This window comes from Lepisosteus platostomus, chromosome 1, assembly GCF_059453375.1.
Source record: "Lepisosteus platostomus isolate fLepPlt1 chromosome 1, fLepPlt1.hap1, whole genome shotgun sequence".
NCBI classification, from domain to species: Eukaryota; Metazoa; Chordata; class Actinopteri; order Semionotiformes; family Lepisosteidae; genus Lepisosteus; species Lepisosteus platostomus.
The window spans coordinates 81365265-81390745 of NC_142611.1; the positions used below are offsets into that span (position 1 = coordinate 81365265).

The 25481-nt window shown below is 46.8% G+C and overlaps 1 protein-coding gene across 2 annotated transcripts in view; it reads left to right on the forward strand.

Moving 5' to 3' along the window:
• Nucleotides 1-355: 355 nt before the first annotated feature.
• Nucleotides 356-25481, forward strand: part of cyp26b1 (cytochrome P450, family 26, subfamily b, polypeptide 1) — a 40534-nt gene continuing 15408 nt past the window's right edge. The window contains exons 1-4 of one of the 2 annotated variants that reach the window (XM_088639179.1): nucleotides 407-522; nucleotides 8245-8374; nucleotides 9420-9652; nucleotides 23022-23246. In XM_088639179.1, coding sequence (XP_088495305.1) covers nucleotides 9449-9652; nucleotides 23022-23246 — 429 coding nt within the window. In that variant the 5' untranslated portion in view covers nucleotides 407-522; nucleotides 8245-8374; nucleotides 9420-9448. Of the gene's footprint in view, nucleotides 523-8244; nucleotides 8375-9419; nucleotides 9653-23021; nucleotides 23247-25481 lie in introns of both variants that reach the window. The other variant, XM_088639188.1, reaches the window with a different exon arrangement.

Consider the following 25481-nt stretch of genomic DNA (forward strand, 5'->3'; position numbering starts at 1 on the left):
AGGTTACAAAGTGCCAATAAATGTTTTACTTTATAACCTGTCTGAAAAAGCCAAAGTGTTCTCAGCCCCAGTTTAAAGTTCTTTGATTGTCTATGTTTAGGCAAACTTACTTAAGCTCTTTGTCATACGGTGTAATTCGATAAACTTCTTTTTTTTTTTTAAAGAACTCTTGTTTCCGTGTCTTTTCAAAGCGCATCTACAAAACGACATTCGAGCTCCCGAGCAGAAGCGGTTCTGGGTCAGCTACAGCCTGGAACAAGGGAAACGCTCCACCGCCTTTGTGTCTCAACCTGCGCGGCGCTTAGTGTGACCGCGAGGGTCTCAGCCTCATGCTGTCCCCCAGGGGTGCAGGTAGAAATTGGTTGAGGATATGTAGTTTATTTAAAAGAAGGAAACGTCACACGTGTGGGTGTTTTCTAGGGAACTCTTGTATGTATAAAACGCGGTGGATTGTCTCGGGCTCTGACACAAACCTAGTGACGTTTGATCACAATAGCTGACGGAGTGAGCGCCCGGGGTGAGGTAAGTGCACGTTTATTTTCGCCAGCGAGAGCGCCCGGCATTTCGTTCCCACACTAACTCGTTTAAAGCGTTTTGAGATACCGGTTTACTTACACACGAAATAACTCCGTGTACTCAGCAAAGTCATAGCTTTGCAAACTCTGTGGGGAAGCGCTTGATGCTTTCTCAGCACTTGATGGATCTGCTGGGTTAACTCAATGCCAGCAGGTGTATGCCGCAAAACGGCACTCCGCTCTCACACAGGAAGAAGCTGATAAGAGGGGTAAATCTCAGAACAGAACAGAATCGTAAACATACCCACACTTTAAAACCACGTTTAAAAAGTTCTTAACCACAAGTTCACATAGATACGTCTCATTAAAAAAAAATAGAAAAGGTCATTTTTAAGAAAACCCTAACTCGAAAATCAACATTAAGCTGTAATGGAATTGTGAATAAGCTGTGTTAATTCTCTGATGTCCAGGGCCTGTGTTTAACTCTTAAGCGCTTTAGTTGGTACTGTATATCCAGTACAGTGTGCGCGAGCTCTCCAGAGTCCACGTGATGTCGAGGTCGCGCGCGGACGCCTGTGGGGTTTCGGAAGCCTGACTGACAGCCGTGATCAATGGCGATCCTCCCAGTCCCAGTTAACAGAACTGCTGCTGATGGCGGTGGATAACGAGAGGAAGCGCTAGGGACAGAGCGTGTTCGGAAGCTGGATGCAGAAGCGCTAAAAGTGCAGCTCACTTGGCGGGGGGTGTGGCTGACTGTCGGAGGCTAAACGATCCCTACGCGTGTTTCCACGGACAGCTCCGGCCACGGGACTGACTGCGCTGGACAGCGAGCGGGGGGGAGATCTTCCCTTCCACGCAGTTTCTTTCCTCTCGCCTCCTTTCGGAGAAAGTGTATTTCCCGTGGGAGTAAACTGAAACAAGACCAGCACAGACCTGAAAGCGCACCTGGCATAAGGGGTCCAACATGCTGTACATCCACAGCTGTGGGCACGTTTAAAAACAGAATAACGTCAGCATTAGAGCCAACACCCGAGAGGCCACAGCGCGCATACTTCCTTTCTAGGTGCTGTACCTGTTTCAGTCAGTACCTGATTAAACTAATGACTTCCATGATCTTAACTTAACGAAATAATACACCGACACCAAATTGCGGAAAACGCATTATGAATATAGGCCACCGGGTTTCATCCAGATGCTACTCGACTTGACACCGTTTTTTTGTGCAATGGATACGCGCTTGTGCATGAAACGGCTTTATTCGTAAACAATCAATTAGGTCTGATTTGTAATCACTTCTGCTGACTGATGCCTCAGTTGATTGCTTGTTTACACTCTTAACATTTCTGCACACAGGCCTTCGTTTAAAAAAAAACCCTCTATCTCAAAAGCACATTCAGGACATAGAACTTCCCGCTGTATCTTCTCAGCCGCTCACCGAGAATGTGCTCTGAATCTTGTCCAGACCGCTATGAGCTGGTCCCCACTTTCCGGCCATCACACCTGCGAGCGCACCTGAATATAATCACTTCTGAAACTCAGAAACTGGTACAGGCTTGATGCCGATTACGAATCGCATTCAGCGGTCCTATAGCCGAAAGCACATTTAAAAACGGGTCTCGGAGCCCTGAAGTCTATTAGACTGTGATTAAAGAGCTCCCCTCGAACAAAAAGCAGAGGACACGGGAGTCACGCTAGACCGGGGCTGGGAACCAGTGCGTTAGACGAATGAATCTACAGCCAGTACAGAAAAGGCTGTATATGGCGGTTTACTGGTGTGCTCGCACTCGGGTCTAGATTATTGACGCGCCCTGATCTTGACCAGCAGTCCGCCTTTCCTCTGCTGCTCCGCTGCACCCTGCGCGCAAACGCATAATTACAATGAAATTAAAACAAGCGTGCGAGTTAGCAAGGCGGGTTGTATTTTATGTCTGTCTTGTCTTAGAACTAAAGTCCTCCAGTCCGAAGGTCACAGAAGTCAGCACGGCTCGACCTCTTAGCAGCTGAAAGAGCGTCGGTACACGAGTCTCTCCTCGCGTCTCTCTCGGCGTTATGGAGCAGGTCCCGAGTGAGGCGCGGTTTGTAAACGCTGTTAGGCATCTTTGCGTTTGTTGCGGTGAGTCAAGTACAACCCAGGCGCAGTAAAACACAAACGTGGTGACAGCAGACCTCAGCCAGAACTTCACCCGGATGTCCGAGTTTGTGGGTTCAGAGGACCGGACAAGCTGCTCGTGTGCTCACAGTTTGGAGTCCTGCGAGTACAAGTGCGTGAATTCAAATTTCGGGAGACTTGACTAAATATTAGCGCAGTAACTCGGACTAAATGAGTTACTAAAATATTCAGGCTTTCATTTCCGCCTGCGTTCTACTTTTCATTGAAAAGCTCTGTATACAAATCACCGCGAGACGAGGCCCCGGCGCATTGATGCCCATATGAATTAAAGTCGCTATTCGCCAGGTCTGGTACATAAAAAGCCCCAGGCAGCGCTGTAAGGAGCTTTGTGGCCTTGTTGATGGTTGACTCGCCCTGTCAGCCCCGGATTAAATGTCAGGGAATGGTTTATGTACACTTTCCCTCCGCGATCCACTTGTCTAGCTTCGTGTAACTTGATGCGGATCGGAAGACGGCTGTTTAAAGACGGTAAATGCTTTGAGTCCCAACATCCGAGGGGACCGAGCGCCTGTGACAAGCCGCAGACTCTAAACCAGGTTGTCTCAGACAAACGCCTCCAAATTTCATTCGGCACTTCGTGTGTCGATTAAACGGACCAATGTGCAATGGAGAGTCCTGCAGCTGTTCTTAAACCCAAACCCAGCGTCGTCGAACCGTACTGATTCTTGTCATCCGCTCGCCACAAGTGTTTTGTGTTGACGAGAAATACTTTCACAGGTCTGTGAATCGAAAAATATAAACTGTATTTTAGCATATTAAATTGGAAGAATTAGGTCCAGAAATATCTGATGGAGATTCTAATAACAACGAGTTGCTAAACATAAACCAAGCACAGGCAACGGAGAATCGTTCAATCAAATGTTCTAGACCTGAGCGCTCAATGGTGTAGTTCAACAGGTGGGAACAGCCTCGCTCAGTGAGCACGGTTATTGCCGAAAAAAGATCGAGGGATATGGGTCACGCAATGTCACAAACCTAGCAACAGGCAGATATTAATTGCGTCTATAAATATAATCCAGAAGCCTTATTTAGCACAGCAGATTCAAAACGTCATCCAGACATTCTAATTAACAATGAAAACGGCAGTGACATCTACAGTATTTGTTCTGGGTGTTGCGCTGCATTAAATTGTTACTGCAGTTACAGTAAATGTAAACTATAATATTTTAATTTTTAAGAAAATGTTATTTAAATTGTAGGAGACAAAGTTGACCAAAAACTGGATACGGTAAATTGTGAGCTGTGAGCTGTTGGCGTTTGTTACCAAACTCGAGTGCGCGCTTGTGCACCCCGGCTCGGGAAACGGAGATCAATGTTCATTGTCTCATTGTTCTTCGGTAAGAGAAGAGTGAAATTGCCAGAAAATACTAATCGCATGCGGTGAATTTAGAAATATTTGAGAAATAAGTGTTTTGGGGGCGATCTTTTGTACAAAGAAATATTACAGATAGTACGGTAAATAGTTCGGTAGTTACTTAATAGTCTGATGGTGGTATTCTTTCTTCAAAATAATTCTCCGAGTATCAGTCTTAGCGACCTTGTTTACCTGTAGTATTTAACTATTTTTTTCTGGTGATTTGATGCGAGTTCCATTAACATTAGACAAGTAAACATAATTGTTGGGGAACAAAGAGGTTAGTTCCGCGCTGAAAAGTGAAGACAAACACATATTTTACAGCCTGAAAAGTGTCGCAGCTCCCCCGTCGAATTTAAGTGGTTTACTGAAGTGTTAATCCAGCGCGAAATGAGTCTTTGAATCGAAATTACTGCGCGATCTATGGTAGAGGTTTGCAACCCGTGGTACAACGTGTCTCCCGAGAAATTCCCCAAGTCAGCTATTAATTTCGTGAACGCCAGAGGCGAGGTCAAAACAGCTTCGTCTTGAAAAGAGACTCGGCCGCACGGAGCTCCCGGCGGTCCGCGGCGCCTGGTGGGCCGGGCCTGGAGCGGGCTTGAGCGGGCTTGAACGCCACGGCAGCGGCCCGGCCCGCAGTCCAGGTCGCCCATCGGTGCCCTGTAGTCGTCTGTCTCGCTGTCCTCTTCCCCTGCAGGTGCACCAGACAATTTTCAATTCAGTTCAAGATGCTTTATTGGCATGACCGATGGGTACAATCAGTGTTGCCAAAGCAAATAAGAATACAATTAACAGGAAACAAAACAAAAAAATAAAATAAAATCTACAGACAATTTACAGACATTTACAACAAATACGTAATAACATATTTACATACAGTATACTGTAAACATATGGAGCATTATTTGGAGACAGACTCACTGTTTCTCAGGCTGGGACAGGAGATCACATACTGGGCTGCCAGTTCAACTGAGTTGAACCAGTAGGATTGGGACCCGTTGTGATTCTGGCAGGTATGGGAACTCTTGGATTAGCTGTGTAAATGTGGGGAAGAATGTTTCTCTAATCCCAGAATATCTGTCACAGTGCAGTAGGAAGTGCACATCTGTCTCTGTTTCTCCCCGCTGGCGGTGGGAACACAGCCTGTCCTCTCTGGGCAGCCAGGTCCGTCTGTGTCCAGTGTCTGTGTCCAGGCTGTGGTCACTTAGCCTGTACTTCGTTAGGGTGTGTTTCTTTTTGCTGTTTGTCTCTGTATTGAGTCAGGAGAATGGTTTGTCCTCTGCTCACAGCCAGGGCCCATAATAAGAGACATGCATATTTCCTTACTGTTTAGGGAAATTAGATCAGTCTCTGGGGGCTGTGCAAGAAAGCGTTGGAGTCAATCCAGCAATAGGCACTTAAATCACGCTTCACACTTTAAGCCTTACTTAATAACAATGCGTGTTAATATCCACAACATGAAAAATACCGAGTCAATATGAATAAAAAAAACCTACAGGGTTTTTATAACGTTCAGAAAAGACATTTTTTAATTTTGTTTCCCCTTCTGACAGAAAATGGAAATTCGAAACCAAATTCTTTTAACGCAGAGAATCGGCACAAAATGGTCTTTCAGCAAACAAGCCTGTGATAAACGGGCCGTGGAACGGCCGTGTGCCAGCGCTTCTGAGACCCAAGGCTGGAGAGGTCGCAGACATGAAATCATACCAATACACGGGCTCTTGCGCCGGGCGAGTCCTCAGACAGTCCAGCGACACAAAAACCGCGAAGGACGAATGAACGTCAGACATTGCTTTTGGAATAAAGTCATGTGCGAATAGCGAAGTAAATGATATTTTGGCATAAGCAGTCCCCTAATTTTTTTATCACGATCTCTGCCTTGATATTATGCTGACGCGCTTCATGCGTTTTAATTGCTCTGCTCTTGACTGGCCTTAAGGTACAGTAGGTTGTGGGGTCGGCTTTCTGGGCTTCAGCCGCAACGTTAAGTAACTCTATTCCCACGGTTTGTTCTAACGGACTGGGCAGCCCACGGAAAAGGGAAAAAATAAGACATTTCATCATTCTTGTCAGAGGGAGGGGTTAATGAGAGCCCTGCTCTCGGGGTTTGAAGGTAGCTCTTGACTGAGTTTCAGATCGATCGCAGTTCTCAGGCGTGCGCGCGAACAGCCCAATAGTTCTCTCTGGGCCGCGGCTGCGCCAGTCATTACCCTTCCGTTAATTAAGAGAGGCGTTAAATTGCGCTGTGATAGTAATCGCATTCGGGGAGCTTAGAGATATTTTCAAAGCTTAATTAGATATAAAATTATCATAAATAAATACAAGAATTATATAAAAGTGTGTTACTGCTGCTTCTAGATTTAATTTACCTAAGCTTTTCACTGGCAAAGACTAATACGTGTTCAAAAGTAAACTTAACTTTAATGACCAGCGGAACCCTTCGAAAACTACAGAACAGAGACGTTTTCCCTGTTCTTTTCTCTATGGCCACATTATTTTTTAACATATATAGCTATATTTATTATAATATTTTTTTATAATATATTTATTATAATTCCATTATTGTATTGAAATAATAGAGACCGCACAGCGAATGAATAAAAACAACACCATCGTGATATAACGGCTATAGTATATTTCTGTTAAAACGAATGAACCGCCGTCTTCAGACAGAACTGAGGAGATCGGGCCGGCGGTCCAGCTGCGCAGCTCGGCGGTTCCGTCCCAGAGCGCAGAGCTGGGGAGAGGAGAGATCGCGCGGCTTTCTGAGGCTGCAAACTTTTCGGAGCCGCTAGGCAGCAGTGTAGGGCAACGAGAAGCCCTGTTAACCAGCAGCTGCTGGAGACTGAAACGATTTCTTAGAAGAACAGAGTAGTAAAAAGCGACGAAATGAGTTGAATCACCTAGAGCAGGCAGTGCAAACACGGGTCACATTTACTTTGACCTTAGCGAATCCGAAACAAAATCCTAATAGAAGGAAAAGACAGGACACTGGAGCTGCAACCAAAAAGCCCTTATTGTAACAAACATGTAAGGATTTTACCCTCTCGTCTCACGGTCCTCTAGCAGAGAAGCGCTGTTCACTTTCTCACACTAACAGGGGTTTAAGACTCGTTTCGGTCAGCATGACTTCAGGGTCCCCCGCCGTTCAAAAGTCCCGAGGGGCTGATTGACTTGATATTGAGGCTTTCTGTAGTGACAAGAACCCGCGGAAAAGTCTGCACCTCTGCTGTCTTGATTTAAAGATTTTGCTACTTAAGTGCTGCTCGAGACGCAGCCTGAAATAAAGATTACAAAGGCAGTTAAAAGTTTGGAATAAGTCACCGTCTGCATTATTTTATTTTGAAGGGTATGTAAAATAAAGATGTCTCATCTGGGGACCGCTGAGAAGAGACCTCGGTTCCAGCTGTCCTTAAAGGTCCGCTTCTACATGCTGTACTCCCGCAGAGGCAGCGCTCCGCTGTAACCCGACCGGTTCCGCGGTACCGGACCGAGAGACGCGCTGGGCTGTACCTGCTGTCAGGTGCGCCAGGGACCCGCCGACGCAGCGGCGAGGAGGGTGTTAAGACGAGCGCTAATTTACCGTTATTCTGGACGCGAGTATGGAGTATATAACTGTTATTCTGATAAATGGTTTGAAAACCTTTAGCTGGTTACAAGCCTCTTATATGCTCAATTGCGCCTAATTATCGCCATAGAGTTTTTCAGTTTGCGCTAACGTCATATATATATATGCCGTATACGTGCATTTAAAAGCTGCGAATACCCCTCTGATAAACTGTACTTATGTGCGGCTGTAATGCTTACAGTAATTAGATTGTACCCTATGTGTTCAGGGTGAAGATCTGTATTAGTGATATATCCTGCTTAGAACGTAATGACCCGTCATACCCACTTTGGCTATTTAATTAATATAAAAATAATGGAAGTGAAAATGTCACTAACCCCGGGTACTACTGCCACACGCAGATAGCGATGGTATTCCTAATAATCAAAATACACAACTGCGAATAAAGTGACACCTTTGCGCTGGGAAAGTTCTATACGAAGCTAGTTTTAATTTTATTACAATATATACATTTTACTGCCTGAAAAAATCATTTTGCACGTTAAGGAACGGTACTCTTACGGCATAAATCCGTAAACACCAAGTAATCCGCTAACATTTGGGACTCTTAGTCACGTTCCCTTCTGTCTTCATGCAGACTCCGAGCTGCTCTGAGGCAGGGTAAAGGCGTGCTGTACCTCCTAGTGAGCTCGGGTACAGGATTCGGCGCTTTCGAGCAGCGACATTTGCGCTCGTCATCTGAGCGCGGACGCGTTTCCCATTTCCAGGTGAGACCGAAAGTTCCCAGAAACGTCCGATGAGCGAAATCCAAATTTCAAGACGGGGAAAAGAAACTCTTAACCATTAACCCCGATCGTCTGCCCCCCCCACCCCACCCCCCCGCGCTCTCCCCGGGCCGCTGTCCAGCTCCCGCACGCTCCTGCGCTCGGGCCGCTCACTCTCCACCCCGCCTCGGAGCGGGGGGGGCGCCCTGGCTCCGCGCCGCCGCACTGCCTCCCCTATATAAACACACAGTGGAGGCTCGCTCTGCGACTCGATCTCACATTGAGAGACTGTGTGTGAAAAGAGAGAGAGAGAGAGGAGAGAGAGTGAAAGGAGGTAGAGAGAGAGAGACTTAACTTTCCACCACCATCTGAAGATTTTAAACATAGTAGCCTACAGCATCTGAGAGCGAGCTACAAAGGATTATATATCTCAGCCTGACATTTATTGCTACTGTACTTGACTCAGATCAGTTTGTTTTGTATAGGTGATCGAGATCCTACTTAATCAATTTGAAAAATTCGGGGGACAAAGTAGAAAGTTTTTTTTGGGAGGAAATGGAACTTTTTTCCTTTTAGTTCATCTTAAATTTAATTATTTCTTATTTTGAGTTACGTTTTTTGCAAACTGCCCCCGCCCCGATTATATAGGAGGATAAACTTTGCAGGAATATGGCTAAACTGAATTTCTAAAATGCGTGTGACGAAAAACACATCATCAATTTGATCAATTTGACTGCAGAAAACAGAAAACTACCTGTCTTGAACTAAAGCTGAAATGTTTTCTCCAATAACTCCTTATTCCACAATCTCTGTCAGTTTTATCAGGTGCTCCGCTAATTAGGATTTAAACTAGACGCAGTGAAGAGCAGCTTTAGTCATTAACACAGGAGAAAAATTATAGAGAAAGAAAAAACACAAAATAAAAACAAAGCTAACAATGCTGGCTACCAGGTGATCTGAAGAAGTATATGATTGCTAGGTTCCATTTGCTCATTTCAAGTTTTTAAGAATTTTTTTTTTTTTGCGATTTTTTGTTTTATTACTCAAGAGACAGTGCAGGACTCCACCGCCTTCACGATGCTTTTTGACAGTTTTGACCTGGTGTCTGCTCTGGCGACTCTGGCGGCGTGCTTGGTGTCAGTGGCTTTGCTGCTGGCAGTCTCCCAGCAGCTGTGGCAGCTGCGCTGGACCGCCACGCGGGACAAGAGCTGCAAGCTGCCCATGCCGAAGGGCTCCATGGGATTCCCCATCGTCGGAGAGACCTGCCACTGGCTGTTCCAGGTAAGCGCGCCCGGCCGCGGTCTGCCTGCTGCTGCTGCTCCTGAGGCGGGCCGGTACCGGGTCTGGCACACGCCTGCTCACGGCTGTCCCGTGGTATTCCTGAGCACGCCGCGTCTGTGTCGCGAAGCCAGGTATCAGTTTCTTATACAAATCACACATTTGTTTTAACACACGTTATTTCTGTGGTGTCCGTTTAAACCGTTTTGTAAGGAAAAAAAAAAGGGTTTTGAAGGATAACTTTTTATTTTTACTCATGCGTGTTAATCAATCTAATTTCCTGAAAACGGTGCCCTAATTGAGCAAAATTAGTGATGGCAGTTTTAGAACTGTTTTCACGCTAAGATATTAATCAGCGTTGGTCTTCGTGTGTAGCCAGCCTTTCGCACATTTACAGCAAAATATTTTTTTCTCTCTTTCATTTTAATGCCTCTTAACATATGGAAAATGAAAACAGTCGTTAAAATGCTTGAAAGCCGTGGTTTATGTTGATATGGCAGTGAGAAGGCACAGGGCGCAGTGCGTGGTTTGGACTAGGGGCTCAGAAACGCGTCTGTCTCGGGCACTGCGCGCCGCGCTCTGAGGAGACGTCAGGAACTTTCCCTTGTCTGGGGCTGTGTGCGTTTCCGAGCCTCGGGCACTTTCCCTCTATGCGATCTGCATCTATTCTTTACATTCAGCAGTAGTACAGGGCAAAGTGCAGTCATCTGCCTGAGCGTCCTATGCGCAGAGGTCTTGATTAATTCCCGGGTAAGGCAGCGCTGACGCGTTTTCCTCAGATGTGTTTATTAGATATTCCCATCGGCGACAGGACGTTACTTGGCAAACCCGAAGCCGCGTGTTCAGATCACTCGCCAGCGTTGAGCAATCGTTATTAGGTCGATTTCCTACAGCCAGGGAAGGGAAACTTTTCCTAATATTCCAGGGTTTCGTGGCACTGTTTCAAGTGGATATTTACCTCTGCCGGAGCGCGTGTGCATTCCCGTGGGTTGGCGAGTTTGACAAGTCGCGCGCGACAGCTCTAGCGCTGCCTTTCCAGCGGGAGAGGGCTGGTACACGAGTCAAGAGAGGAAAACCTATCCAGGTTAATTACTGTCGCTCTGTCTCGGCACCCTCTCTCAGGCGTGTTAGGAAACGGTTTGTGTCTGTCCCACGGTCTTACATTTTTGTGGGGAGGAATTCCGATTACCGTCTTGACCATTGAAGGGGTATGTTACTGAACCGACAGGTGTAGCGAGTGAACGGAGCACAACAGGAAGCCTTTTGTTTTGTTCTGTTTGAGATCAATTATATTTCCCGTCTTCCAAAATCATTCCACATTGAACACTTCTCTTCAAAACTCGTCACGCCCACTCTTGCTCACCGTGTCAGAATCACCATGTGAGAAGTAACACCGAAGCTCGTATAAAAGAAGCTCACATCACGCCTATCACGCTTTTGCGTAATAGTAAAAGAAGAAACAATGCAATAAAAAACGCTATTGCCGTAGCAAATGAAGAATTAGGTATTTTAGCTGTCCCAGGTAGTCTAATTCACTAACAATCCGGCATTGTAGAAGGAGCCCCCGGAGACTGGGACTGGTTTGGACGACTGCTCGGTTCTGCTCGGGCGCCCTGTCGTGTCGGTCCTGACGCCACAGCGGCGCCGCTTCCGGCTCCTGGACGGAGCGCTGTGACCACGCGCCGGAGCGTGCCCTCCCGCGCGTGCCGGGACGCGGAGCTCCGCGCGCTCCTCGGGGGTCCCGGCTGTCAGGCTGGCGAGGACGCTGCACGGGCGCGACCCTCCGTCACGGCCCGCCGCCGCCCCTCACACCGCGCTGCCGCGCTTGCCGGAATGTCCTATAGTACCCCTTTCTCGGCCGCGGTTCAGGAGGAAGTTTCTCGTTTTTTCTTCTCCTGGAAGACATTCAGAAATCTGATTCTCTCTCCCCCCTCCCCACCCTTTTCGTGCCTTGAGAGGAAGTTTTATCCGTCTCTCTCCATGCACCCCCGTGGCTCTGCCCTTCTGGTGTTCACTATGGGTCGTACAAGCTGTGAAGACATCGTTGTGGAGTCGTGTCTTCGAGGACAGCAAAGACTGCGCAGGAGACAGAATTCGCTCAGCCTTGAATATCGTCGGCTCACATTTGAGAACGAGGCTCGGTGGTGCGCTGCCTCTCCGTATACCCCGAAAGACCGCGCGCAGTGCATCTAAAGACGTAGGTGTGCCTAGTGCTCTTCACGAGTCCAGGCCGGATCCCTGCTCGTGTGTGGAAAGGGCCAGGACCTGTGTGGGCAGGAGAGGGAGCTGTGGACAGCTGACTCCAGCGAGCCTCTGGACGGCCCCTCGCTCTCCACATTCATCAGGTGGCTGAAGCGGACCAGGAGCGCCTCCTCCATGTGTGGAAAATAAAATTCTGAAGAGGGAGATGTGAGACGAAACAACACATTTATCAGGGGTGAGGGGTCAGGGGTCAGGGGCAGGGCGGCGCAGTGGTCAGCATTGGTGCCTCGGGTTTGATTCCCACAGTGCTGTCTGTGTGGAGCTTGTATGCTTTCCCCATGTTCGTGTGGGTTTCTCGTGCCTGTGAACCGGGGGTGGACAGGCATCCCGTCCAGGGTGTACCCCGCCTTGCACCCCTTGTTTTGCCGGGATAGGCTCTGGCTCTGGCGGAAGGGGGTCAGGAAGTGGATGGAGGACGGTGGACTGGGGACCCGGGAAGCCCTCCTGCCGGGAGACCGTGTGGCTGGAGTCCTGAGGAGCTCCGAGCAGGACGAGGCCGACTGCAGATCGCCCGTCTGCTACCGTCAAGGCTGTCCGAGATTCCTTTCCTCTTCCCAGTTGGACAGGACCGAACAGGCGCTCACAAATCCCTCTCGACCAAAATCCTTCCCTGCCGCAGCGCAGAGAGGTTTCTTGTTGGAATATTGTGCGAAAACTTGGTTTCATAAAAAAGCGCTCCGTTCTTGTCCACACGACACGACGAGGCGCTCTGGCTCTCTGGCTGCACCAGTGGCACATGCGTTCTGTGTTGGACTGTGTTTGCCTTAAGCGCCCAGGCAGGCGACGGAATGCGTCTCTGGAGCGCTTGTGGCAAGAGCCATTTTTTTGTTTGACTGATTGAACTATTTCTTTGGAATCTGAGTCACTCGTCTTGCCCTGCGCAATTGCTGGCTGCGGAAAGCCAGCAGCACAAAAAAACGCTCCTCAGATTTCCATTCGCATTGTGCTGCACAGGAGTCTTCTCTTTCCACTGGCACAGAGCTGCTTCTGTGGCTTCCTTCTAAGTGCCTATTGTGGCCTGTTTTCTCCTTTTCCTCCTTCTGATTTTGAGCTGGCAGCTCTTTTCTCTCTGTTTAAGTGTAACCCATTCAGAGTGGGTTGCCATCCACCCTGACCTGCCTCTGCACTCCTGTGCTGGCTCAGGAGAATCAGAGACGCAAGCCCCTTCCAGACATGTGTTGTTAATCTGGTGGCTTCTTTTTCCCCCTCACTGAAAACCTGGAATGAGAAAAGTTGAAGGCTTTAGAGTCGGGGAGACGTGTCCGGCTGAGAGAGGCCAGTGAGCGACAGGGGTCGCTGTTGCTTGGCAAGCAGAGGGTCCCAGAGTCGTTACTACTGAGCTCGTTCCTGGGGGCTTGCTACTAGTTTCACATTTCCATTTAAACCACTGCAATCTGAAATTGGCACCTCGTGGCCTCATACCAGCCAGTGCCAGGCAGTGTAATTCACTCAGTGTTGCTGTGGTTAAATGAATCTGAACGTTTTTTCTTCATCTTTTCAGTTTTGCAGTTTTCAGTAATGCTCACCCAGTTTCGGATTTCCTTTTAATTGTGGGTGAGTAATTAATAAATACCTAATTCGCTCAAAAAGCACTGGTTTGGTGATGTGACATTATGTGTCTGTTGATTAACCCTTTATTCTGGGATGTTCAGTGCATTACTGTTGCTGTTGGGTCTCTGTACTTTACACTGACCGGAAAAAAACTTCCAGTTCTGTTCTCCTCCAGAGTTCAGCAGGGTATCTGAGTACGTCAAAGCCTGGTACAGTAGATACTGCACTTCACAAAAAAGCTGATGTCTGGAGAAATAACATAAAACGTATGAACTGGCTGTTAGTTATTTTACAGATCCCATGCTGATGAAACTACACACTCACAGGGTTCTTAATCAGCTTTGCAGGGACCAGCAAACACAGAGATAAGACCTGCCTCATATCTACATTTAAACCTTTAGCAGTCATGGTCCATTAGGGTTCTGTCTGACCTTTGCTCTTTGCAGTCACCAACAAAGGCTCCTTCACAGGCACTGAGTGTGATTTTCTAGGAGGCTGACTTCAGTGCTCATATTCTCACAAAAAGCTCTTTATTCTTACCATGGCACCTCACACTGCTAGCACACTACAGCCAAGCAGGGGGACTGGTACTCTTCCACAGAGAGGAAGAGGAGGGCAAAAGCACAGAGAAAACAAAGCAAATGAAAACAAACACATGGTGACATGTCATAAAACCTACAGTAATGCTTACTGTGCCCTGTTGCAAAAACTGTCATAAAGCACAAGGACTACATGAAGGCGACATTAGAAGACTACCTGTCCATCTTTCCCTCTGTATTGCATGGTATAGCGAGCCATGAAGAGAGACTGGACTGGCAGTAAAGCACTGAGAGGAATCCAGGCAGAGCAGCTCAGGAACAAACGCTCTTCCAGTATACTTGGTTATTGGGCCAGTGGTGCACTCGGAGGGTGAAGACGCCATGCCAGCTGTTGCAGGGTCTCGTACACGGTGCTGTACCTGCTGCTGATCCTGCTGCGCTTTGTGCCACTGCTGGCACCTGGCCCCGGGGCACGGCTAGCCCTGCTTCTCGGTTCAGGCAGCGGGCACCATTGATTGAGGCTGGAGGCAGTATGGGGGGTGGCAGCCTGCCCAAGGCCTTGACAAGCCCAGCCCCGGGGACAAAAAGAGCTCCCCAGGGGTCCCATCCTCACGGCCCGGTCTCACCGCCCCCCCGCCGCGGGAGGAGACGGGTGCTTCGAATCTGCATGCAGCGCGCCCGCTCGCTGCTCACTCCCCGGAGGCCCCGAGCGAGACTCGGCTTTCTTCACAACACTGCCCAGATTAAGAACTGACTGGCACCGCGGCCCGATGCCCTCGCATTCACCTCTGGAGACCAAAGTGTCCTGAAACGACTCTTGTGTTGGAGCACAAAGAGGAAAAGGTCTAGCAGGGCCCAGCTTGGCAGCGCTCAGGGTCTTTTCACAAAAGAGGTCCTGGGGTGAGCACTCACACACACTGAACAACCATAATCTCGCTTCTCATAGACCTTCCAGGTTGAAGGTCAGGCCATTTTCCTTTGCTCCTCGTCCACTCTTGGCCCTTTTGTTTGTGGGTTTTGTGTTTCGGGGGTAATTGGTTGGCTTCCACCTCTTTTTCCCAGCCCTCACAGCCTGCAGTGAACGCGTTGCCCCGCAAACCTCCAGCCCCGCGCTAATGCATCGTGCGGGCTCTGAGACTGGCACTTCTTTTCCTTTTCATACACAAACGGAAGACCTGTCACTTTCTTCCTGGATTACAGATCCAGCTGCCCCTGTCCCTGGCAGTGGAGCAGTGACTGTGCAGTGCCACCAAAGGGAGAAGAATAGCAGTGCCATTCTCCCCGACAGCCACACAGCCCACTTCAGTGCATTCATTCCCTCCTGAAGTCATGCCAGTGTGCCCTTGCTAAAAGACTCCAGTGGTTATGTTTATGTAAATAGAGTAAAAAAAAGCAGCAAAATCTGTCTTTAACTGTTTGTATATGGTTTTTGAATATGATACTCCTGCAAACATCGGCATGCTATGTAATCCTTTCTACTTCATTCCCTCTGACTCTCCCAGACTCGGTAATTCTGAAATGTATGGACTTTGGCCCCAGCTGTTTCTGTGTTAGTGGTGAAAGTGAGCACAACAAGGTCAGCGGTGGACATAGACTGAGAGCTTCCTTGTGAAAGTGACTGCTTTTCCTCAGTAACCTTTAATATACACGGAGCAGCAAAACGAGCTGAAGAGACAATAACAGCAGAGCCCCAGACATGTGCTCCATGTGATACAACCATGTCACATACATAAACATTTTATACAAGAAAGTAATTGATTTCTGCTTCAGCAAACAATAAATTCGACTGAGGTGGCTATAGCATCTACACCTCACTTGTGGAGGATTATAGTTAGACATAAATCAGAACACTGAAAGACAGGATTAATTAAAGCTCAGAGAGGACGAATTCTCCATCCATGCATTTATCCCGTTTTTAACCACCTTGTCCTCTCCAGGGCTGCAGGGCACACAGGGCCTATCCCAGGAAGCGACATTTTTCATTTAAAGCAGTAATTGCACTGAACAATTCACGTAATCAATACGGTATAAATAAAAAAATATCATATTAATCTGCAATTTGAATCCTCCACACATTCCCATGTCCCGCACCAGAGGAACAAGAAAGACGTCATTCTGATGAAAGTTCTTTTAATTTGTGGTGATACCAGTACTTCAAATATCGCCATGGTACAGATGGATTGACAGAAATAGTTTTTGGATTTAGTAATGTTCCAAAATAGCTCAGTGTTTCATTTCTTTATGTTGTGAACTCCTTGCTCAATGTGCAGTTTTAAGTCGTCTGTGAAATGACAGACTCTACCTGGAGGACTGATTGCATGAGAATCCTTTACTGTTAAAGGGCTAATGAACTCCAGTGTTAGGGTAACTCCTGCACTGATCTAAATAAATATAATTAAAGGGCTGTTTTGTGGTGCTAATAAAAGAGTCATTTGTACAACATTTCCACTGCTGCACAAAGACTACCTTTATGTGATGGGAGTTTCAACCGGTGTCCAATTTATACAAAAATTTGTATTTTTAGTCTTGTGCTCTGTTTGGAAGGAGTCAGTGGAAAAAGCAGTCCCCTTTATTGCACCCCTTGTAAAATATCTGATAAATTTCTTTTAAAAAGAAAAGAACTATTGAGAACTGTATCTTAACTCTGTCATTTCCAGCCAGCCTTCACAAGAGCATAAGCAGTGCAGTGTGTGTGAGGCCTGGGATTGCTTTTTCAGCACAATTTTCACAGATTAGATACAATTCAGAACCAACCCAGGTACAGTAGCTGTCTGTCTGTCTTCCAGTGGGTGACGGACAACATGAGATAAGATTGCATGCTGCAAAACAAGTTTATTTTCCTGTTCAATTTTTAACTGGAAAATAGTGACTCCTTCTTCCATTTCATTTGTGTTTTGAGGTACACAAAATAGTTAATGCTGCCCTACTCCACCTAGTTTGCCTTCACTTTCAATTGACCAATCAGAATGCACTTCATCACTCATACTCCAGAAGCCCTGCCAGCAGAGACTGAGGTCAAAGAGCAATTTGGAGCTAATTTCTGTTCTCCGTCTCACTCAGGTATTCTTGCTGCCAGGAAAAGCACGTTTAATGTGTGAGTTATTCATTAGACGTCTGCAAAACAAGCAAACAAAAAGCAGATTTCTTGATCTGAGTTATATTTTCTGATAGGCATGGAATTTTCTGCACACAACATAACCAGAAACAAAAAAAAATAATTAACGAAAGCTAGGAGACTCCTATAATTTAAAATGGTTTCCACTCATCAGAGCTAATAATGTAGGCATGACATCAAAGCTTGCAAGTTATTTGTTTCAGAAAATGAAAGTGTCTGTGAACTTTTCAAAAGCTAAAAAGATGAATTTAGATTTTAAAAAAGGATAGTATGATACACATGCACACTCAGCTATGTTACATTCCTGTTACTGGCTGGACTGGTTGTGAGTTCACTTGCACATCTGATTTCTTGTGAGCCCCTGGAACCAGAGGGCATTCCTCACCTGCTAACTGAATGTCACCACAAACTTTCCGCTGGAGAGAAGGTGTCATATGAAAGGCAAAGCCAGAAAGGCTCAGTTTGCTGTACAACAGGCAAACGCTTGAGCTTATTCTCGCTTACAGGGTCCAGTGGGTAATAAGGCTCTATGAATTATCCCTGTGCCAAAATGCAGTTGATTCTGCCTGGAGTGAAAAATATAAATGATAAAATATAAACCAAAGGCACAGCCGGAGCCCAGAGGGTTCACTGGAGGAGAGCAATGTCCCTGACCTCCCCTCCAGCAACCTGAGCCTGTAACAGCCCTGGGAGGCCACAGGGGGCGCTGTGTCACTGAACCTGGATCACAGAGCCCAGCCTGCGCCCAGGAGAGCACCTTTACCCATCCTTTGATACTTCTGAACAAAATCAAGCGTCTTCAGGCACAAAGACTGATCAGCTTGTGAGGTCTTTACTGAGTGAAGCGTGTCTCAGGTGAAGCAGACTGGGACTGTTTAAACCCACCCTGAGCTCGCTCTTCTGCGTGTGTGTGTGTGCTCCAGGGCTGGCCCTCATGGGCCCAGGCCCGAGGTTTATTCATATGGAAAAGCTGGCAAGGAGGAAATTCAAACAGAAACAGAAACAGTGCAGGCCAACAGTGTGCACAGACCAGCACCTGACAGGTAGACAAACACAGCAGAGCTCTTAGCTGTACAGGTCTTGGGGGACAAGAAACCAGCTCTGGACACTTTATCACCTACTCCTTCCAAAAAAAGACTTGTTGTGCCTTTAAAATCTTTCTCAGTTTCTGATATTAGACGAACAACAGAGCATCTGCTTTCGCTACTGAACATATGAACTACTTGGTTACTTGGGCCTTATAAAATTCTTACTGGAACTTTTTTGTTGTTAATAAACCTTTAAGGATAGGCATCTCAATATTTCTACTGCAGAGAATGATTTGTAAGTATGAGCCTAAACTATTTTAATATTCTCTACCATTATTCTAACATAAACAACAGCTTTCAGCTTTTTTTAATCAAGAACAGCACAACTTAATTGGACTACAAAGTAAACACATCAATGCAAGAATTATTTGTAGCTCCCAAGCACAAGAGAAAGACTTCAATCTTTGAAACGTCTGCTCTGTCAAGAGTTTGAAAACATAGCCTTTCCTCCTCAGACGCCTGGTATGTCTGAACAGTAGCTGGCAGTGTTTTTGCTCCACTGTGTTTTTGCAAAAGAACAAATATCCTTGGATAAAGGTAGGGAAATAAAATGTCTGCCTAATGCAGCAGCTTGCATATTGAGAGAGGCCTTAAAGGTGTCGATGTAGAGTCCAAAATTGCAGGTACTGTATATTCATTGATTATCCTGTACAGTCTCTTATCAGGAAAACATCATCTGGGAGAATCGGAGGAGACCGCTTTACAGATTGTTTCTCCTTTAATAACACAACAGAACTACTTGTAGAGAGCAAACTTCCAAACAGACTAGGGGACCTTGGCAACAGCCATCTGAAAGGAATTTTTAAAAACAGGCAAAGAAAATTGAATGAAATGCTTCTTTGGAGAAGCTGATTGATTTTTGAAGGTGTAAAAATATAACATAAAGTCTAAACATGGGAATATGTGTGTATGAGAGTGTAACTTTCTCTGACCCTCTCTAGTTCTTGTTTTGTTCTTTTGGACCTCGCTCTGCTGCTTTGGCAATAAGGGATTCTTTCAGCTTGTCCCCTCTGTGATTCACAATCTTCTGCACTGTGTCACAGTGGCAGCGGTACAGTGCCAAAGCCCCTTCAGTATAATTGCCATGCCACTCTGTTGCAGCCCCATTCTGAAGCCTCAAACGAGCTGTGTCTGTCAGAGGCGAGAGATTTAAACCATCCCAAGCCGGGAGCAACGGCTGCTCTGCATCCATACGACCCTTCAAAAGGGCAAAGAATTTGCTCTAGTGTTTGTTTTCATTAAGCCCTATTCATTGAGAGAAAGCCTGTTGAGGGCTTGTTATATGATGTCTGAGCAGGCTGCTAATGCACCATGTCAAGCGATTGGAGTGAACCTGCTGTTGGGTTAACAAGAGACGATTAAGCCCTGCTTGGCAGAAATGGGAGGGACTTTTCTCCCTGAAGGTGAACAGCCAGTGAATTCTCCCAGAGCAGCATTGTGATTTTCAGCACTTTGACACTGATTGATCTGCCTTCCTCATTATGTGCCAAAGAGTTTGGCTGCTCTTCATCTTCCTCACTCATGGAAGTTCTTGAGGAGGAGCACTTAGCCTCCGGCAAAGTCATTTGTTATAAAACCCCGCACCTGACACGGTCTCCAGCCGGCGCTAGCTCACACAGAGGACTGGGCTCCGGTCCTGTGGGAATCGGGCCGCTCTGGGAGATACTGTACCTGCAACATGGGTCAGACCCAGTTCAGCCCTGCTGCAGCGTGGCGGGCTGACTGTGCAGTTCCTGACTCTGTCCTTGCTGTAGGTATGGCCAGCTACAACAGACTCTGGCACGTCGAGGTGCTTCAGATATTTAATTTGTACTGTGAACTGCTATTTCTGTGTCATGGGTAGGCAAGCCAACATTACTGGCAGTGTATGCATGTCTCTGAACTGTATTTTCTTTTCTTCAAAACAAAACAAAACCCCATGAAATTCCAGAGGGCGAGACTGAAACGGTGGCAGAATTTGTAACTGTTCCAGCTCGGAGCATTCCCTGAGGCTTTTGTGCACGTAAACGATTTCAAGCACGTTTTTTTTTTCTGAATAGTGCCTGTGAGTTGAAAATATGAGCAAATGAAACCCCAGATATTTATAGCCTGTTGACTTACTGTGACTGACTGAAAAAAAAAAAACTTCACTGCAAAATACCTTTAGCGCAGACAGGGCAGCACGGATACGTCAAAAAGCTGTGGCAAAACCCTTTAGCAATTTGTACAAAATCACCCTCTTAGCTCTGTAAAGATTAATAATATGAATAAAAACAACTGTCACTATTCGGACCTTAGCAAAGGAAAGTGAGGCCAACCCATGACTCGTTCTGGGTTGACCTCTACAGCCTGGGTTCGCAGGCTATGTCAATAGCTGACTGTGACCAGGATCTCTCAAATGCCAGGGGCACAGCTGAGTGCCTGGGGGCACGTCTGGAATTAGTAGGATCCTCTCAGCACCCACCAGCCCCTGCTCTCTGGTGGACACTGGTGGGCTGGCTTCTGCACTTGGAGCTGTCTTTCCCATGATGCACTGCAGTGCTTCCCTCGTGTTGCAGGACACATGGTCCTGCAGGTGGGTCTCGATCTCTTCTGAGCAGGAGAAAGAGCCACTTTCTTGTAGGTGTGTCCCATATTTCAAGATAGTTGGCAGTCCCAGAATTTAACGCTGTCCTTGGTGGGTAGGACAAAATTCAGTAGCAGAACTGGGAACTATGCGTGGGCAGCCTGGGTGTCTAACTGCGTGGCCTTTTAAGAATGTTCTAATTGTTTTGGGTGTTTCTGTTTTAAAACAGAATGGAAATGTTCTGCGAGGGCTTTGTCCGGTTGTTCTGAAGTGTTGGAATGAAATAGGTTAGGCCTTTGGTAGTGAGCTCCAGGTCCTGTCGCTAGATTTCCTCAATAATAGCCAAAACATTATTAGCTTCCAGTTCCACCCTTTAGACACCATATTATGAGTCATTAAACTCTGGAGAGTTTTGTCTGTAGGCCCGAAGGAAGCTGTTGGCAGCCCAGATTGAATCCTGCGTCTTTGAGCTGATTTGTCAGTTGTCTCTAGAGCTTCTTCTTATGCACTAAGCACAGGCAGACATTGTTGTGTGGTAGCTCAGTCTTCAAGGTGTCCATGTGGGAAGAAGACAATTGTATGAAACGTGTTAAAGGGTAAATAAAATGAGAAACAAAAATCAGACTCAAACTATTCCAAACTACGCCAGCCCTGGGCCAGGAATAAGACGGAGCAAACACAGTGTCTCTCCAGTCACCAGGCAACAATATTACATCATTCATCATTGTTAAACTGTAGAGCTACAAATATTTATATAAATATTTGCATCCTAATGAGTAAATAAGGCAAGTGAATCAATCAAATAAGGTGGTCTAATAAACAGATCTTGAGTCAGTGAAAACTGGTGGTTCTAATTTAAAATTTGCATTACAACTGGAGGACAGAAGGGGAAACTATGTGGATGTGCATTTCCAAGCACAAGAGGCCCTTCTTTAGCCAACCGAGGACTCAGCAGCACAGTCTCTGACAGGTTAAAAAGGGCTCAGCTCCATGAAAGAGGGTTACGCATGAAATGCAGCAACAGAGACATTATTGCATAACACTATTAATCGCCTTATTGTACACCTTTGCCACAGGGACTGAGGGCACACGGCTTTCACATCGCAGGAAAACCTGCACAGCGGATTGGAAATGTCTGGCAAAAGAAAGTCTGCAGTGTGGCTATAGAACAAATACACTGAGCTTAAAGGTTCACTGACATCTGTGCTGAACTTTCTTTTAGTGCCTCTCTCATAGGGTTTGTGCTAATATCGTCAGGAACGCCTACCTCTGAGATCAGTTCCCCCAGTCTAAACCCCCAGCTACTACCCATAATACAGATCTTAAGCCCCTCCAAGTAATCTCTTGAACTAACCCAATAACAGTAATCCTTCTCTGTAATTCATAAACCCTTTTTTAATCCCTAAAGCTAACCCTTGACACTGCAGCCCCAAAACCTACAAATATCCGCTAATGTTAACACCCAGCCTTTAAAATAATCCGTTAATTTAAAACTAAACCCTCACACTTAAAGCAACATGAGACTTCCAGCTCTGGCCGGCTGTTCTCCACCACAGAAGGAGCTCTGCTGCCTTTCCCAGCAGCGCTTATCTCCCTGTCTGTCTGTCTGGTAATGTTGCAGAAATACATTCTGATTTGCATGGGGAATAACCACGCTCATCTGTGGTTTTCAGTCTTTGCAATTTTACACTCCCTTTCAGATCAAATTATTTTTGCTAGTGCACAATTGAACTGTAAAACATTCCTTTAAAACAAGAAAATGCTTCATTTTGCGTTCTTGCAATATTTATTCTCATTCTTTTTTATACATCTTGGCAGTTGGACACAGTGTAAAATACATGTTATCTCATCCCGCTGTGTGTTTTTATACTGTGTAATTGCTGCCTTTCCTGCGCAGCCTTCTTTGTTGAATAAAAAAAGACAAACCTCTGACTCCTCCAGCACTCTGAGTAAGTATAGAGAAAGATGAAACAGAGTAAAGTAAACAGCTTTTTGTGAACGGTGGAGTTTGTGTGAAGGACTAGTGCCTCGGTGGAGTGCAGGCTCAGTTTGTCTCTCCCTGTTTCCTTAGTGTGTTCCTGTCCCCTGTGGACAGTGGACAGTGGTCCATAATGCTGGATCCCAATCCCACTGCTGTGAAGAATTAAGCGGCAGGAGGACTGAGCTCCTTCTATAGGAATGTACTTGCGGGGTCCTGGGGGTCCGCCATGCAGGGAAGCAGAAAGACAAGGCAACGCTGTGGTCTCGGTAGCTCATGGTCTTCCCTCTGCAGGGATCTGGGTTCCACGCGTCACGGAGGCAGAAGTACGGCAACGTCTTCAAGACGCACCTGCTGGGGCGGCCTCTGATCCGTGTGACGGGTGCGGAGAACGTGAGGAAGGTGCTGATGGGGGAGCACAGCCTGGTCAGCGTGGAGTGGCCCCAGAGCACCAGCACCCTCCTGGGGCCCAACAGCTTGGCCAACTCCATCGGGGAGATCCACCGCAAGAGGAGGAAGGTAGGAGGCTTGAGTCGCGCTGCCGTGCTCGACCGCGCGTGCACTTGTGTTTGTGCACGTTGTAACAACACAGCATGGTGGAAACGCCACAGCCCCGGGCTGATCAGACAGGATCTGCTCTGTAGAGCTGACATCCTGAAATCTGTTGGACCTACTCTGTCAAGCTGTTCAGTTTCTGTTGTGTATTTGGGATCCAGACCTTCTTGAAATCACATAAGACCTGTCACATTTTCTAAACAGAGAATTGCTCCTGGCTAGGTTCCGTGGTGTCTCTTAATTGGCGCTGTGCGTGTGTCCTGCTCTGGACTGGCGTCTGATGAATGGTGTTCCAGCACAGCCCTGTGCATCTGGGATAGACTTTGGGCTTCTGCCACCCTCACCTGGGCTCTGTAGCGTTCCGATAATGGACCATGATTTAAAACCGTGCTTTCCAAGGTGCTGATTCTGGAAAAAGGTCATGAACGTTCAGGGTGCAGTTGATTTAATATAAATTGTGAATGCATAAATCTTCTAGCAGTCAGGTTTCTAACTGCAGGCTGGTCACTTCTCAGAGTCTAAAGCAATGAAGGGGTCTGCGAAACATTTCTTGAATGGCTCATTGTTTGAAGCCCATCACTGATCCCAAAGAAAGCAACAACAACATACCTAAAAACAGTTAATAGGACTGATATAGATGTGGGGTTTTATTCATCTATATCCTGAATTATCCAAGAATATGCGAGACCTCAAGGATCTTGAGCTTCAGCTTCCCACTCAATACACTGCATCCCTTTAGTGGGTATTTTTGCCACAGAGCTACAGTGCGGAAGCTACTAGCTGGTCTGAATGCTTTTCTGACAAAGCGTTCTGAAGAGTTTTACTGGGATGTGAAGAGTTGTGAGTTGTGTTAAAGAAGTGTCCCTGAGCCCTTGTGCTTCTGGAAATGAAAGTGAAGTCGCTCTGTCACAGAGATGAATCAGTAGGTGGTGACGTTTTAGGGTGGCAGTGTTTCTTCGTGTGTTTATTTAGTGAAGATGTTTGTTGCGCTGCTCAAGGAGGGGCGTAGAGCATGTAGGCAGAGTGCATCCTGGGAATGTGTGTGCTGGTAAATCCCAGCGCGTCATGACATGAGGAAGGGCCTGCTAATAGGGCGGAGCCCGCAGAGGGGGACGAGTGAAAGTGGATCGTGGGTAGAGCCACACAATGCAGGAGTCAGGCAGAGCAGTGAAAGGTAAGACTCATTTTCTTCCCCTTGCTTTTGTGTGAAAGCCTGCTTATCACCCCTTCAGCTTGGGTCTGTGAATGAGGAGCGCCTCTCCAGAAGAGCAGACGCAGCTATCGCAGGGGCATCTCTGCCCGCTCCCTTTGTGCAACCGTGAGAACCTCCCTTCGTCGGGAGTCTGGAAAGAAAGGAAGGGAACGTCACCATCAGACCGGGCCCAGATCCGCCGATACTGACTAACGGGTTAACAAGGAGGTCTCATCGGGCCATTACAGGAAACTGCACAGGCCTTCCTTTCTTCTTCCAGCTGAATACTCCGGCCCCATTGTGCAGGAGCTGAATGCTTCTGTCTCCTGGCCAATGTGAGCAGATTCTTCCTGCAGCAATTCCAGCAGCTAGTGTTTCGCCTCACACACCTGTACTATTGAAAGGTCAAAGGAGTGTAATCATCAGCTAATCCTCCTGCACTGGGAGCCTAATGATAGATAATTAGTTATGTAGCATTTTCTTTACAAAGAGGGCTTTTTCCCCCATCGTAATAACATTTTCTCAGGCCAAAGCTGTCAGGGAGTGCAGGGCTGAACAAACACACATGAATGCAATGGAGCAGCATGCCGACCGAGCCCAGCCTGTGAAAACCCGAAAGACACAGCAGGTCTGATGCCGACGCTTGTTAGCACGGTTCCTGTATCCCTGCCAAGGCGCGTTGCCCAGGGATATTGTTTATAAAATATTAAACGAAACTTAAATGTTTAGAGAGGCAGCCTGCCCTCTCAGTGGTAACAAGGCCAATTGTCCGTGACTTCAAATAACAGTTTCAAAGTGTGTGGAAGTGCTTACAGAAATGGGAATTTCAGTACTGTTACACAGGCATTGTCTTTAGAATACTGTGGCAGTATTTATTTCACAGGGCCTGAAGTTTACATACGGCTTACACAAAATGTCAGGTCAGCTGAAGGAAACACTCAGAACACAAAGGTCACGTAATAACTTGTCTTTGCAGTGATATATGTGTTGACAAAGACCTGTGTTCA